The sequence below is a fragment of the Temnothorax nylanderi genome, unplaced genomic scaffold (assembly GCF_030848795.1).
Source record: "Temnothorax nylanderi isolate EJ_2023f unplaced genomic scaffold, tnyl_v1.0 TNYL_tig0413_pilon, whole genome shotgun sequence".
NCBI lineage: Eukaryota > Metazoa > Arthropoda > Insecta > Hymenoptera > Formicidae > Temnothorax > Temnothorax nylanderi.
Window position 1 is genome coordinate 58,646 of NW_027249475.1, and position 16,813 is coordinate 75,458.

General features: G+C 38.5%; 2 protein-coding genes across 2 annotated transcripts in view; one reads left to right on the top strand and one right to left on the bottom strand.

The window, feature by feature from the left end:
- LOC139782443 (uncharacterized) overlaps positions 1-12,235 on the top strand; it is a gene marked incomplete at its 5' end in the record, with an annotated part of 70,246 nt that extends 58,011 nt beyond the window's left edge. Inside the window, 23 exon segments of the mRNA XM_071721474.1 lie at positions 469-795; positions 961-1,281; positions 1,378-1,647; positions 1,941-2,129; positions 2,210-2,563; positions 2,832-3,044; positions 3,204-3,401; positions 3,482-3,676; positions 3,918-4,286; positions 4,413-4,628; positions 4,718-4,909; positions 5,016-5,228; positions 5,318-5,500; positions 5,857-6,441; positions 6,531-7,478; positions 7,967-8,335; positions 8,419-8,874; positions 8,964-9,152; positions 10,201-10,439; positions 10,530-10,800; positions 10,913-11,151; positions 11,279-11,465; positions 11,555-12,235. Of these exon segments, the coding sequence (XP_071577575.1) occupies positions 469-795; positions 961-1,281; positions 1,378-1,647; positions 1,941-2,129; positions 2,210-2,563; positions 2,832-3,044; positions 3,204-3,401; positions 3,482-3,676; positions 3,918-4,286; positions 4,413-4,628; positions 4,718-4,909; positions 5,016-5,228; positions 5,318-5,500; positions 5,857-6,441; positions 6,531-7,478; positions 7,967-8,335; positions 8,419-8,874; positions 8,964-9,152; positions 10,201-10,439; positions 10,530-10,800; positions 10,913-11,151; positions 11,279-11,465; positions 11,555-11,793 (6,962 nt within the window).
- A 224-nt stretch (positions 12,236-12,459) lies between these two features.
- Positions 12,460-15,528, bottom strand: Rtcb (RtcB RNA ligase). The gene is made up of 11 exons (XM_071721472.1): positions 15,376-15,528; positions 15,074-15,173; positions 14,720-14,915; positions 14,468-14,598; positions 14,217-14,343; positions 14,038-14,144; positions 13,805-13,964; positions 13,513-13,688; positions 13,291-13,425; positions 13,015-13,179; positions 12,460-12,874 (listed from the first exon to the last, which is right to left on the bottom strand). The coding sequence occupies exons 2-11, from the start codon at positions 15,167-15,169 to the stop codon at positions 12,647-12,649; spliced, it is 1,521 nt and encodes a 506-aa protein (XP_071577573.1). The 5' UTR covers positions 15,170-15,173; positions 15,376-15,528; the 3' UTR covers positions 12,460-12,646.
- Between the last annotated feature and the right edge of the window lie 1,285 nt (positions 15,529-16,813).

Consider the following 16,813-nt stretch of genomic DNA (forward strand, 5'->3'; position numbering starts at 1 on the left):
TATCTTTACCCGTATCACAACTGATCTGATGGATATTACTCTGGCATCTTGTTCAGCATTTTGATCTCTAAAACTTGATTTCTTGATCTCTAGATCTTGTAAATATCATTATTGTACATAACTGATGTATCTAAAAGAGCTGCACGTCAGTTTCTTTTGTCACATATTGATCTTGCATCATTTTTCAAATACTATACTCAACTACTTATCATATACCGATATGCGCAAAATATCTTTTTGAATATATGTATTATACATGTTGCACCTTTATATACATGTATAAAAGACATGTACGATGCATGCAACAATGTACATTTATTTACTTTTATTCTTATATGCAAATATCTCTATATTTCTGGAAATGTTAATTTACGTTATAATGTATATTATAATATACACTGCATGCAAGAACTTTAAATCATAGCTACGAATGTGGAATTAATTATGCGTTTTCTGCTGTTATTTTAGCAACTCCAGCACCGCCAGTACCGTCTAGACCGTGCAGTCCTTCACCGTGTGGAATAAACACGTATTGCCACGAGAGATTCGACACGGCCATTTGCGAGTGCGTACCGAACTACAGAGGCAATCCGTACCAAGGCTGTCAACCCGAGTGCCTAATGAATACCGATTGCCCGAAATCGCAAGCGTGCATAAAGACGAGATGTCAAGATCCTTGCCCTGGTACTTGCGGCGTTGGTGCGATCTGCACCGTATCCAATCACGTCCCCATTTGCTCGTGCCCGTTGCCGACGATCGGAGACGCTTTCACGCTATGCCAAGTCCCTGTGGAAGGTAACTTTGCTACCCATATCTCTAATTACATCATTATTTAATCTTTTATCTCTTAAATTGAATCAAAGAATATCGCACGTAAAAAGTTAAACAAAGCTACATTTCTTAAGCCTCCTTATTTTCTCCTTATGACGAACGTTATTAATTGCTTATTTTTGTATTTAGATACTAAAGAAACAGATCCATGCTATCCCTCACCGTGCGGTCCGAATACTGTCTGCGAGAAAGTTGGCAATACAGCAATTTGTAAATGTTTGCCTGGGCTGCAAGGTGTTCCAACGAGTGTAACTGGTTGCCATCCGGAATGTGTTCTCAGCTCGGATTGTCCGGGCGACAAAGCTTGCATACAGAGTAAATGCAAAGATCCCTGCTCTCAGAATGTATGCGGCAGCAAGGCAGTGTGTAAGACGATCAATCACAGCCCACTTTGCAGCTGCCCGTCTCCGTTGATCGGCAATCCCTTCGAGGAATGTTATACAAAGATCGGTAAATATAGAAAAAAATTAGATCTGATATAAAATATATTATATTACATTCTCTAATTGTTTTCCTGTTGTTCAAAAACACGCGTTTTTGTTTTAGAAACCAATCCTTGCAGTCCATCGCCTTGCAATTATAACGGCGAGTGCAGAGTGAGAAATGGCGTCGCGATTTGCATCTATCCTGAGTGCGTTATTAACTCAGACTGTCCGCGTGATAAAGCCTGCTTCTCACAAAAATGCAGAGATCCCTGCATCGGCGCGTGCGGCATCAATTCTATCTGTCAGACCGTTAATCACAAACCAATTTGTTCCTGCCCAGTTGGATTCACGGGCAATGCGCGAGTTCAGTGCACAATTCCAGCCCTTGAAGGTACATTTGTATATAGAATATACTGACGACCTATATATATTTTTTTGAAATTTCGACATGCAATGTTATTATTGTAATTTATTATTTTGCAAATTCAAACTATGTAATCTAACGAAATATTGATATCTAAAGAAATTATTCTGCCTAACAAAGTATTAATATCTCTATATTTCTGGTAATAATATCTCTCTATTAATATATCAAGAAATAATTAATTTTAAAGTTAAATTTATTAAGAGATATGTTTTTTTATTGTGTGCGACAAAATTTCAATTTTAATTATATCTTTGCAGAACCAATCCCAGAATGCACACAAAATTCCGAGTGCTCGAACGACAAGACTTGCTTCAATCAAAAGTGCGTTGACCCGTGTACTCTCGATTCTTGTGGCCTTAATAGTCGCTGCCATGTACAAATGCACAGAGCTATATGTGTCTGCAATGATGGCTACACGGGATATCCTCAGCAATATTGCCATCAACGTACGTTAAACAAATATATTTAACTGACATATTTCATTCTGCTGTTATATAATCAACTTTATTAATATTTTCTTTTACAGTCGGTTGTCGCAGCGATAGCGAATGCTCATTGATTCAATCTTGTATTAATAACGAGTGTATTGATACCTGCCTGGTTACACAGTGCGGTGTTAACGCATTATGTACCGCAGACGGATATCATAAGACTCGATGTTATTGTCCTGATGGATATACGGGTAATCCTTACGAAATATGCGAAAGGCCTGAGTGCACTAGCGACAACGATTGTGCTCCATCTTTGGCCTGCCGCAACTTGAGATGCGTCAATCCTTGTAACTGTCCACCACCAGCATTGTGCAATGTCGTCAATCATCGATCAATATGTAAATGTCCACCTGGTTACGTGGGTAATCCTTATACTTCGTGTCTCATGGGTAAGAATCCTTTTTAATATGTGTTTTATAAAAAAGTTTGTAAAGCATACTAAAAACATATTAAATTAGCAAATATATAATATTTACTCTGTAAAATGAGAAATAATGATATAAAGAATTATATTGTTAAATTATCGTTACTAAAGTTGAGAACTTACATTTATTATAACAAATAATAATTTAGATTATACTGCTTTCTAAAAAAATGGTTAAAATGGCTAACAATGATGATTTGGTAATACTTATACAATATTTATTGCTATTCTAGATCTATTAGAACCAGAGGTCGAATGTCAAGTCGACGCCGATTGTCCCAGCAAATTGGCATGTTTCAATGGTATTTGCAAAGATCCATGCGCAGAAACGAAACCATGTATTGTTAGTGCCAAATGTAGCGTTGTAGATACCTTACCGATGAGAACAATGATCTGCGAATGCCTACCGAACTTTGCTGGCGATGCCACCGTTGCTTGCGTGCCAGGTAGATGTTATTTTTATTCAAACAAATATATATATTAATATAGAAAAACATCTAAAATTAATAAAATAAATTACTTTTTTTTTTAATGAATAAAATGATTCAGTATATGACAAAAGCATTGAATAATAACTGAATTGTGAATATTTTGTATATTTTCAGTGGACAAACAAATCGCAGCGATATGCGAGAGTGATTCGCAATGTACACCAGACATGGCCTGTCTAAATCGTCGGTGCATCAATCCGTGCACCGTTAATCCATGTGCAGCAAATGCAGAGTGTCACATTGAAAATCATCGCCGCATATGTCAGTGTCCTCACGGATATGTCGGCGATCCGTTCATAAATTGCTATGAAGGTAACTGTATCGCATTCTTTTCCACTTTTTAATGTAAGCGGTTGTGCGTTTCTTATATTTCTCTCCTTTCACATCCACAGAAAATATAGTTCTTCCGGAATGCAGAGTAAACACCGAGTGCCCGTCTGACAAAGCGTGCATAAATCAACTATGCCAAGATCCGTGCTCCAGCAATCGCTGCGGTTTAAACGCGGAATGTATCACAATCAATCATCATCCTTCTTGTCACTGCCAACACGGTTTAGCCGGTGATCCGCAAGCTCAATGCTTCAGACGTAAGTTTCTTACAGATTTCTCGTTTCTAAGAATTGTCATAGTTCAATAAAAAATTAATGTATGCATAAATCTTGAGATGAGATTAAAATAATCATTTTCTTTAATTTGTTTTAAACAACAAGTCTGATGCATCTTAATGGCAAAATAAAGATCTCAAATGTATTGAAGACTAATCTAAAAGCTTCTTATTACTTTGGATATTGCACTCAACTTTCATTTCTCTCTCTCTTTTTTTTTTAGCGGAATGTAAAACAGACAACGATTGTCCTTATGACAAGACCTGCCGGAATGACAACTGCGTCACTCCGTGTCTCATCGGTGATGTCGTGTGCGGTCGGGGTGCGGAATGCACAGCGGTGTCTCACAGAGCTCAATGCATTTGTCCGCAAGGTACTCAAGGCGATCCACGCGTGGCCTGCATCTCCGCGATCTGCCATTATAATGAAGATTGCGCCGATCACGAGGCTTGCGACAGACTGAACAGAGTCTGTAGACCGGTTTGCGATAACGATGCATGTGGCGAAGCCGCGATTTGTATCGCGCGCGATCATCAGCCGAAGTGCACGTGTCCTCCGGGTACTACCGGAAATCCGTATATAACATGCATTGGTATGTTGATTCTTAAAGCGTTATTTTATTATTGATTTTATTGAAAAAGAGTTGAGTTTAAATTGATCGACAAAAAGTAGCGATGGTTTCAAGATATTCCGTGCAATACATATATATGATTCTTAGGTGAACCTTCCATTGAGCCGGAATGCACGCAGGACAGCGAATGCGCATTGAATTTTGCTTGCATTAACAACAAATGTCAAGACCCGTGCTTGTCCGCCGGTATGTGCACCAGTGAACAAGAGTGCAAAGTCCTGAACACGGCACCGCTTCGTACGATGATCTGCTTGTGTCCACCGAACACAATCACCGATGTTAACGGCCAGTGCAAGCAGATTGGTACGTGTCTTAAACCGCGTCGGCATCAGAAATAACATTTTGTGTAATGTTAGTCAATATCCTTTTTGACTATAATGGATGCGTTGCAGTGTTGGGCGACGTACAATGTCATCTCGATCAAGATTGCGCCAACCACGAGACGTGTCTGGACGGAAAATGCGTGGATGCCTGTTTGACAACTCAGTGCGGTTTTAACGCGCAATGTAAATCCACGTCACACACTGGTATCTGCTTCTGTTCTCAAGACTTCACCGGCAACGCTTACATAGAATGCATAAGAGGTAAATGCGAAAATTGAAATCACAAGTTGAAGCGTTTCTTGCAATTATTGTTTTCTTTTATTTCCTTAGGACGTATATGTCATTAATTATATAATTTTTGTTACAGTTCCAGTCGCTCCATTGCCAGGACCTCGACCAGAATGCTACACGAACAGCGAATGTGCGCGCGATAGGCAATGCATAAATTCACTCTGCGTAAATCCGTGCGTTGCTGGCGATCCATGCGGCAGGAGCTCTCTATGCCACGTCGACAATCATAATCCGATTTGCAAGTGTCCGATCGGCTACATCGGCGATCCCACGACCAAGTGCATACCACGTAAGGATCGTTACAATTAAAGAATATATTTTCGAGAAATCGTGTTTGTAACAGTTTTTTTTTTCATATTACGATATTTTTGATCGCAGCGGAGATCACGCCCGAGTGCGTATCGAATAGCGAGTGTGCAGGAAACTATGCGTGCGTCAATAGTGCGTGCATTAATCCCTGCAACTGCGGACCCAACGCCAAGTGTAACGTCTTAAATCATTATCCTTCTTGCGTGTGTCCACCGGGCTACTCTGGAAACCCTCAGTTAGGATGCTTCAAGCGTAAGTAGCATTTGTTCTATCTTCTTTGTACAGCGAGTGAAGTTATTAATGTTAACAGTACACTGTTAAATTTGTAGTCAAATCATACTCATTTTGAGTCATTTGAATCATTCCTATAGATTGCCACTGCTCCTGCTCAATATGCCATTAATTTAACTAAACCAATAAAGTTAAAATAATACTGTTTTGTGTTAAAATAATAAATTTTGACACACATGGTAATTAAAAATAATAAAATGTTATTTAACTCAAAGTATTGGTTTAAATTTCGTCCTTTAATATTTAACAGTGTATACTTCATATCACAAGAATCCCTCAATTTTTAACGCATTTCTAATTGCGATTGTCTATTTCAGTCGACTGCGAATCTGACAGCGAGTGCGACTACGCGGCTACCTGCTACAACGGCCAATGTGTGAACCCTTGCATCTTGGACAACAAATGTGCCATCAACGCAGAATGCTACGGCAAGAATCATCGATCGGCTTGTCGTTGCGGTCCGGGTTATTACGGCAATCCGCAGGCTCATTGCCAGAGAGTCGAATGTAACACTGACCACGATTGTCCCAATAATCTGGCTTGTAACGATGGCCGCTGCATAAATCCGTGCGCCGAGAATTCGCTCTGCGCGCAAAATGCCGTTTGCTACGTCCAGGATCACGTTGCGTCCTGCCGTTGCCCTGAAAACATTCCGCTGGGCAATCCGTTCTCCTATTGCGAGCGACATGCCGTAGAGGAATTCGAGCCGGAGTGCAGAGTTGACATCGACTGTTCGGATAAGTTGGTGTGCATCCGGGAAAAGTGTATCGATCCTTGCCCGGTCATCAAGCCGTGTCTAGAGAACGCTCGTTGCGACGTTCTCGATACGGTTCCTGTAAGGACCATGATTTGTACTTGCCCGGAGGGTTGGATCACCGACGTCGACGGTGTATGCAGACCAAGTAAGCGGAGCTAAATACCATTTGAATTTCAGAAATAATATAAATGTTTGAAAATAATCCATAATTCATAATTTATTCCAATTTTGTAGTACAATTGACGGTCATTGGAACGTGCACGACGAACGACGATTGCAGCGATCGCGAGGCGTGCATCAACAGGCAATGTCGCAACCCGTGTAATTGCGGTACCAACGCCGCTTGCTACGTGAGGAACCACAAGCCGATCTGCTCGTGTGAGCAGGGCTACCAAGGCAATCCTGAAATCGCCTGTTACTCCGTCGAGTGCCGGCACGACAGCCAGTGCACGCTCGACAAGACCTGCGAGAATAACAATTGTGTGAACCCGTGCCTGGTCAAGGACCCGTGCGGCGCCAATGCTGAGTGCTTCCCGAACAACCACGTGGCCGACTGCCGCTGCCGCAAGGGCTATCACGGCAATCCTCTGGATCGCTGCCGCGTGATCGGCTGCTACAGCAACGGCGATTGTCCGGGTGATCACTCGTGCATCAATATGCAGTGCATCGATCCCTGCATCCATGACAATCCCTGCTCGCCTCGCGCGGAATGCAGGGTCTTGAACCACCTGCCGATATGCCGCTGCCCGTCGGGCTTCACCGGAAACCCGTACGTCAACTGCCAGCCGGAAGTCAGGCCCGAGTGCAGGGAGGATAGTGACTGTCCGGACTCACTCGCCTGTCTGAGCAACAAGTGCCAGATCCCATGTCCGATTATACAACCGTGCACCGAACCGTCCGAGTGTCGTGTCCTGCCGACGCATCCGATACGCACCATGGTATGCGTGTGTCCTAGCGGGTACGTCAGCAGCGGCAGCGGCACTTGCCGGGCCACCACGCCGATCCTGAAGGTCGAGTGCACCAAGGACGACGACTGTCCCTCGGAACGGTCCTGCGTGAACGCGATCTGCAGGGACCCTTGCGCGTGCGGGCCCAATGCGGTTTGCAATGTCATCAATCACAAGCCGATATGCTCATGCACGCTGGGATACGACGGAAATCCTGATATTCTTTGTACAAGAGGTAAGTTTCCGCTTAGAGAAAGCCATTTCTTTTGCCTTAATGCACGTTAGTAAAACTTGCGAAAGTTCTGATGGAAATATTTTACTGAAAATATATAATAAAAATATATAATGAAATTTTACTGAAATGCATTTAAAATTCTCTCTTAATTGACCCCATTTTATTATTATTTTATCAATATTTCAGTAAAAATTCAGTTTTACTTAAATTCAATAAATTTTATATCTAATATTTAAAAAAAATTTTTTTATTACTTTTTAATAGTATAATTTAACTTTCCTTATATTTCACAGTATTACACTATATTTCATAAGGAAAATTATAATTAATTTTGAAATATATTCAATAAAATTTTTCAATAACTTTTATTTCACTTTTCATCGATTTCATAGTATTTTCAGCAAAATATTTCCATCAGGAAGTCTTATATTTTAATTATAATTATATATCAATTATTGTGTAAAATAATGTTGTATTTTGATATTTAGTTGCAGGATGCAGAACGGACGGCGATTGCAGCGGTTCGCACGCGTGTGTCCAACGCAACTGCGTGCCGGCGTGCTCGCCGTTTTTGGCTTCCTGCGGCAAGAACGCCGTGTGCCACGGCATTAATCACAAGGCTATCTGCGAGTGTTCACCTGGCTATGGTGGCAATCCGCGGGTCTCCTGCGTCCTACTAGGATGCAGATCTAACTCTGACTGTCCTACCAATAAGGCTTGCATCAACAATCGTTGTGAAAATCCTTGCGTACAGAATCCATGTACCGGCACTATGGACTGTAACGTTTACAATCACGTTGTGGAATGTGCTTGTCCGCCTGGCTACGTCGGCGATGTTAAATCAGGATGTACTAAAGGTAAGAAGATAAAATCCGCTTTGTCTTCATTCAAATCAATATATAATTGATCCTTCGATTTTAATCTCTTGTTCCTCTTATAGTTAAGGAGAAATGCAAGGCAGACAACGAATGCCCATCCCAGACCGCGTGTTTCAACGGACAATGCATCAATCCGTGCACTAAGATCGCACCGTGCGGCATTAACGCCGAATGTAAAGTCCTGGACACCAGTCCGATCAGAACCATGATATGTGAATGTCTCCCAGGATACCGTGGAAACGCGATTGTTCGCTGCGATCCAGTTCCTGCGGAAATATGCCCGCTCGGGAAGGGCCAGATTCGCGATGAATACGGCAATTGCATCTGCCCGCTTGGATTCGGTAAGGACGCGAACGACGTTTGCATACCTTGTCGCAGACAGTCTAACATGGTGATAAACGAGGAAGGCTACTGCGTGTGCGACTTGGAAAAGGGCTTCAGCATAGACGAATACGGTCGCTGCGTGTGCCCGACGCGATACGGATATGGAATAGACACACATGGATATTGCAGACAGAGTAAGCCGGCCGTTTAATTTCATATATCGATCAAGGGATGTTTCCCCTCTCACATGATTTCGCTAATCTATCGTCGCGGTTAATTTCAGTTGGTATAATCGAATGCAGACGTAATGACGATTGCGCCGATGACAGATACTGCGATAAAGTCACTCATACTTGTCAAGATCCCTGTAAGAAGCAACAGTGTGGCGTACACGCGCTTTGCAACGCTACCAGACACCAAGCTGTTTGCATCTGCGTCAATGGTTACTTGGGCAATCCGTACACCCAATGCTGTACGTTGAAAATTTGCAAAAATAACACTAATCCCTCCAACGTATTTTCTGGCACATCAGTCCTCCAGCCATGCACTTTCGAATCCCACGCGTTTTTCAAAATGTTAATAGCTTTGAAAAATTCCCCCAAAATTATTATAATATCTTTGTACCTTCGACTAAAAATCAATGTAAAGAACATTTGGAAATCATTTATTAAAATATTTTTTTACAACAATTATATGTTGACAAACACACGTTACGACTCGTTTTATTTAAAAAATCATAACTCACGAACAAATTGACGAAGCTTAATGATCAAACACGCAAATTAAAGCTAAAAGTAGTGCGAATGAGAAAAAAATATGAGATATTTATTAATTAAATAGGAATACTTAATTTCGTTGCCGCAAATTTGGTAATTTTTAAATGGTACAGAAGGACTTTAAGGACTTAAAGAATGCTAGAAAAAGAATTTCTGAATAAGAAAAGACGAATTTGAAGTGTGACAGATATTTTTTATGTAAAAAAATTAAAATTTTTTTATAATCGTAGCTCCTCCCTACCTCTTCCACCTGCCTCTGAGCCATAATAGTCCCCTGTGGAATGTTAAATTTTTTTTAACGACAAAAATATTTTAAATACGCTTAAATTATACACAAAAATACATTTTTATCGAAAAAAATTCTCACTTACCTTTCACACAACACTGACGTAATCCTCCAACCATGCACTTTCGTGTCCCACCGAAATTTTGATTGTTCGCCGTTTCAAGAACAAATGAGCTGCGATCATTGACGATCATTTGTTTTCCGGAACAAACGACTGTTAGAAACTCGTGGGACACGAAAGGGCGGGTTGGAGGGATTAGTGATAAGCATATAGTCTTCTTTATTAATTTGCAAATATTCATAAGATTTGATACATAAGGTTTCAGATAAGACAGGATATAGTTTGTTATTTTCAACCTATTTTTTATCAAGAACTGCGTCTTTTTAAAATAATGACAAGTTAATCGATACGAAATGTTTGAGGAATCCTTTTAATGCATATCTTTTCCATTTTTCAGACGACAGAAAGGATGGCCGAACAGATTTTCCTAGACCGGAAATGGACGTGAGCTGCCTGTCGGATGGAGTACAGGTCGTAATACATCTGCAGGATCAAGACTTTGACGGGGTTTTGTACGTTAAAGGACGTAGCAAAGACGAACAGTGCAGACGAGTTGTCTCGATACCGGCCGAAACTGATCACAAAACAGAGACGTTCAAAGTTGCATTTGGCAATTGTGGACTTATACACGTGAATGTTAGTTGAATAGCATTGTATTTTAATTGTATCAATGGCTTATTGTATCACACACAAAAGATATTTACATTATTTTGATTCATCTTTCAGGGACAGGCTAGCTTCGTGCTTGTTATACAGAAACATCCGAAATTGATGACATACAAAGCACAGGCTTATCATATTAAATGTATATATCAAACTGGAGAACAAAACGTTACCCTCGGCTTTAATGTCTCCATGTTGACGACTGCTGGAACAATTGCTAACACCGGCCCACCACCTATATGCGTAATGAAAATAGTTGCACAGAATGGAAATGAAATTAATTCGGCCGAAATTGGGGATAATTTAATGCTCCAAGTGGAAGTTCAACCTTCAAGTAAGTATTGAATTTTACTTATAGCAACGCTTCGTATGTGCTTTTAATTACTATTCCAGCACTAGGCTACTTTTGCTGTAAGATACGATAAATAAACAATAATATGTTGCAGCTATTTATGGTGGATTCGCGCGAAATTGCGTCGCTAAAACTATGGAAGATAATTTGGAGAACGAGTACATCGTAACGGACGAGAATGGTTGCGCGACAGATCCAACGATATTCGGAGAATGGGAACAAAATCCTGAGACTCAATCGTTAATGGCTAGCTTTAACGCGTTCAAGTTCCCCAGCAGCGACAATATAAGATTCCAGTGCAATATACGCGTGTGCTTCGGACGCTGTCAACCTGTGAGTATTCGCTTACGATTCATAATTTGCAATCATTTTATACGCATGAGCCAAAATGCAAATTCCGACAATAAAAATATTAATGTTTTTAAAATAAAAACGTAACGTGTATCTTTTCTATTAACAGGTAAATTGTCGCGGTTATAACGCCTTCGGTCGTCGTCGCAGAGACGTTGATTCCGAGAATAATGACACATCTCTAAGTGTATCTGATGGATATGAAGGTCAACTTCGTGAAGAGATAACTATTCAATCGAACTTAATATTCACTCTGGAAAGGAGAGAGGAGAGGTATACAGCAGATCCAGCTGAAGGTAAGGCATAGCATGCGCAAAGGAATTACAACGTATAGCGTATTGAAATAAAGGAAGTAATCATTCTTGCTCTTTTTGCTACATTTCAGCTCCTTCAGCCCAAAGAGTGGAAGATATCTGTGTTTCTATGGTCGGCTTTATCATAGCATTAATAATTACGGCGCTTTTAGCACTGGTTGCCGTAGCTATCGCTGTGTCATGCTGGCTTATGGCGTATCGACGTCAGCCAAAGACTGCTGGACCACTGCCACACCCACCAGAGTTCCCAAACCCCTTGTTCACTACTGAATCTGTAGCTGAACCTTCTCCTGACTATCACCTATCGTAAGTCCCTTAGAGTAATATTTTATAAATAACATAAATTTTTTATAATTCTCGTGGAATGCATCTCAGACCATTCGTCCTATTGGTCGGTTTTGTATTTCTGTATACAACTCCTCCAATGACTATCACTTCGTCTCTTTGTACTCTCTTTTCAAGGGTTCAAACAATAAGTCACTGTTATACATTACGAGTCATGATATATACATACTATTTATGGTGATGGTTTGCTTCCATTATCTACTTGCAAGCAAAAACACGGGACTATCTCTCTTTCGTGCATTTTTCCTGTATTATTTTCTCTAGTCAGTGGAGGATTTGTTAAATATAATGCTGCGAATTTAATTCCTGTGTAAAGTCAACGAATTAGTCTAATATAGCTTTCTTATTGCGAAAATAGGTAATTGTACATTTTATCTAATAAAACGCTAACGAAATATTTTTAAAAATTTTGGTTATTTTTTTCCCTTCTTCCTTCGTTATAGTTTGTGACGTATAAATAAATACATATATAAAATATAATTTTGATTCATGAATTTATTTCAGTGACTTACTCTTTATAATACATATACATATATGTATAAGATGTTTCATAATAATATCATTAGATATAATTTACAACAAGCTTACATTAAGCATTATTTTATTATATGAAATGAGAAAGCTAATAATATCAATATTTATAGAATTTTATATCGCTTAGTATATTTTACACAATTTGTAACAAATGTAATGTTATATAAATAATTTTACATACAATTCGAGCTTTATTGGCCGATATCTTAACTCTAACATTATTTGACAAATGCATTTGTTATACGCTATTCATAAAAAGAATAGTGAAAATATTTTGTTGTATATTATCCTTTAATAACCGCGATTGGTCGTAATTTAATGCATTTCTTGGAAATTCCAGCTGCGTGGCAAGTATTAACAACATCTGTCACATTTTTATAGGACTCCGGTGCTTCCTCCATGACTAATTTCGGTGAAGCAACCCGAATAGATATGCCTAACTCTTCCAATTTGTTCAGAACTTGCATGTAATCCAAGTTTCTACGTGATTTCGCTCTTGAAAGAGCACGACCCTGTACAATATTTTTTTGTGTATAGGGGACTTTTACATCATTACTTATATAATATAAGCGTATTACTTGTAGAATTAAAGTTGTAAATTAAAGATGGATATATAAATGACATATAAAATTGATACAATCCCTATACTTACAGCACCGTGGCATGTTGACCCAAACGTTTCTTTCATACCCTGTTCTGTACCAGTTAAAACATAACTGCATGTACCCATTGTACCACCGATTAAAACTGGTTGGCCTGTTAACTGATAATCTACAGGAATCAAAGGATGATGCGGTGGAAAGGCTCTTGTTGATCCCTTTAAACAAAATACATTTTTATTACGTATATATAAGAATTGTGTTATATTTACATCAGTATCAAAATTAAGTTATTATTCAGTTGTAATATATGTGTCATAAACGCTTACCTTTCTATGAACTAAAAGTGTCTTCTGTTTTCCTTCAACTATGTGTTCTTCTATTTTGGCAATATTATGAGACACATCATAAATGACATGCATATCTAAATCATCGGGAGATGAGTTGAATTGTTTTGCAAATGCCTATTAAAAAAGCATATTGTACTATTTTGTATTCTATTAATTAACGTTTATATATATTTCTTTATAAGGTACTTCTTCATAAAGTACCTGTCGGCTAAGGAATGTCATAGAACTCCTGTTAACCCACGCAAAATTGGCAGCAGCGGCCATCGCTTTTAAATAATCTTGACCTTCTTGAGATTTAATATGAGCACATGCAAGCTGCCTGTCATTGGTTTCAATATTGTCACGCTTCATAGCTTTTTCCATTTGTACAAGGGCATCTGAAATGTTATTTCATTATATAAAACATCATATAATTTTTACAATAGTTTCTAGAAATCAAAGAGAAAGAAAAAGAGAAAGAGAGAGAAACGAAAAAACGTATATAATTTATAACCTGTAGCAACTTGATGACCAAACCCTCTGCTGCCCGAATGGATCATAACACAAATTTGTCCTTTCTCTTCAATGCCCATTTTACATGCTGCCCATTTATCATATATTTCATCTACAACTTGAATCTCCGCATAATGGTTCCCAGCTCCTAATGTACCTAACTAATATAGAACATATTTGTAATATATAAACATTATAAACAATACAATTTTCTAAACATTTGTTATGTCGTACTTGAGGAAGTCCGCGTTTCTTAGCTCTCATTGATACTTTTGATGGATCGGCATTAAGCATCCTTCCATATTCCTCACAATGTTCTTTGTCCTCAGCCCAAATGTAACCTAAGTGCATTTTGTATAGATATTTTTATTTTATTAATACTTTTATTTCATCATAATATTTTCTCTCCTCACCTTCCCGCAAAGACCAATCCATTCCCATTTCTAAAGCTTCCTCTAAATCTCGTGCATTCATAGGTATAATTCCTTTAGATCCAACGCCAACTGGGATGTGATCAAACATGCTTTGCGCAAGTTGCTCCTATAGAAAAGTATTTTTTTTATACTATTATATATACAACAGATATATACATTATTATTTTACAATATACATAAAATTATATAAAAATAATTATTAAAAAGTATAAATAATATCGGTATTTTACTTTCACTGGTAAAACGTCTTTTTCGAATAAATTTGTTCGTAATAGACGGACACCACAATTAATATCAAAGCCCACACCACCAGGCGATACAATTGACTTTGGATCATCCATGTCGAATGCTGCCATATTACCTGAATGTAATAATATTTATTTATTATTTTTTATTCATTTGACATAGTTAATTATCACAAAGTATCTTGGAGTCTACATGTTTGAAAAATATTTCAGAAAACAGAAGATGATATATTTTACCAATAGCAAAGCCATATCCAGAGTGTACATCTGGTAAACCGACAGATCTCCATACAATTCCAGGCAGAGCTGCCACATTAGCAATCTGTTTCATCCCAGGAAGGAAACCTCCGACTGCACCTGGCCGACATGCATTGCGCAACTCATCAAACATCAAACGCTCCAACGTGTTGTTCACATAAAACACTCCTTCAACCTTGAATCACAATTTATTCATATGATAAAATAAGTGCGTAACTATAAATAATAGGGTAGCAATGAGCATTCAATTTTATAAAATGGCTGGCATCTATATATACTTCTTAAATGTCTATTTTGCTCCTACATTCTACATACAATAGAAAAAAAGATTACCTTCATGTTAGGTTGAAAGCCTTTTTTGATTCTCCAACAACATTCATTTATTTTCTCCAAATATTTAAGCTCCTCCTGATATTGCCGTACCACCATTTTTCTACAAAAAAAAAAATAGAAAAAGGACACAGAATACAGATATAAAATGCATTAAAAATAAAAGACACATCAACATTATATATGGAGAAAAGATGTTTCTATGTGCAAGATTATACAATTCTGTTTCAAAAGAGTAAAGGATATCTCACAAAGTATTTTGATATTATTGATATCACTCTGTGTGCACGTGGTACAATACTTACCACAATTGTAAACAATTCTTCGGAAAATACGATATGATACAACGCCGGTCTTCTGGCAGATTGACTGCTCCGCACTGCTCCGTAATAATAAGCAATAATATGCAACAAGGTAAAATAGGTTATATTCAATGCTTTCATGCAAAAATTTGCAGTTCATCCAGGTCCATCTAGCGATGACTGACTATAAGCACAACATGAATATATGGATAAAGCAGTTTGAGCCAATAGTAATTATCGATCTATAATATGGAACAAAGAGGAACCTGGAGAGCGGCCATCCCATTGACCGTACATATTAAAATTGCGTCAACTGACAATAGAAAAAAGTATTTACAAAAAATAGGCACGAGGTTACAGAAGTATTATAACTTAAAAAATATATTAACCCTTCGCAGACCACGTGGGGGTCTTTCAAGACCCAGTCGATATTTCAGTTTCGAAGTTTACGGAGTTAAATTATCGGAAGATTTGGGCTCCCCTTCCCAAAAAAAAAAAACTTATTCGCGTAGATTCGGCATTTTAGCACATTGACGATTTATAAATTAAAACGCATATTTATAAATTAAAACGCATAGTTCGCAATATTTATTCGGCCAAGACCTATCGCGCGGACAAGCGCGAGAGCAATAATGATCGTATTTTCGAAGGTCACGAATATCGCGGATATCTCCCAAGAGTATAGTATTAATATGCCTAATCGCTAGACTGCAAAACAATCGTAATAAAAGCATATAACAGCATATAATATTTCCTACTCGAAGTTCAAAAAATTTATGCCCATTAATATAGTAATACCTGCTAATATTACTTTTATATTAAAACTAAAGAATCAAGAATAAAGTTGGATGCACGATAAAAAATACAGGCAACAGAAACAGGGAGTAACACAGGCAATAGATTGTTAACCTATCGGAAGCCGTGTATTAATGCTACACCAGCTTTATTCCTGATTTCTTATTTCTAATCGCTAATATCTGTTCCTTATTGTTCCTTATATTTTTCATTGTGCGGGGGCACCTTTAAGGCACAAGACAGTATTATGCGTTATTAAAGACAAAAACTTAAAGTATAAAACATTGTCTTAAAATTATAAGTCAGTAACTAAACATAGCCGAAGCCGAAGCGAGATTCGTGCGGCATCGGGAAGCATAGCGAGCTGAGCCGGCCAAACGATGCAAAAAAGCGCGAGAGAATCGGCTCACGAACACGACACGCACTTGTGTGCGGCACGGGAGCTATTCATTTCATATGCCACCACATGGGCAGATTGTATCTGTATATAGATACTTGTTCTGTGTGTGAAGGACAGAACCGTCCAAAAATTTTCAGCTTGTAACCGTAGGTAGTCGGATGTTTTCGCGTTGACTTAGAGTATCAAATTTTGGATCGTATTGTCGGGAGACAACTACTTAATTCCAAAGAGCACTGATCGAGAGTG

Coding starts and splice junctions, on each gene's coding strand:
- Rtcb (XM_071721472.1), bottom strand. CDS start 15,169: ATGGTGGTACGGCAATATCAGGAGGAGCTTAAATATTTGGAGAAAATA. Junction 14,344..14,467: donor AAGACGTTTTACCAGTGAAA/GTAAAATACCGA, acceptor ACTTTTCTATAG/GAGCAACTTGCGCAAAGCAT. Junction 12,875..13,014: donor GGTCAACATGCCACGGTGCT/GTAAGTATAGGG, acceptor AATATTGTACAG/GGTCGTGCTCTTTCAAGAGC.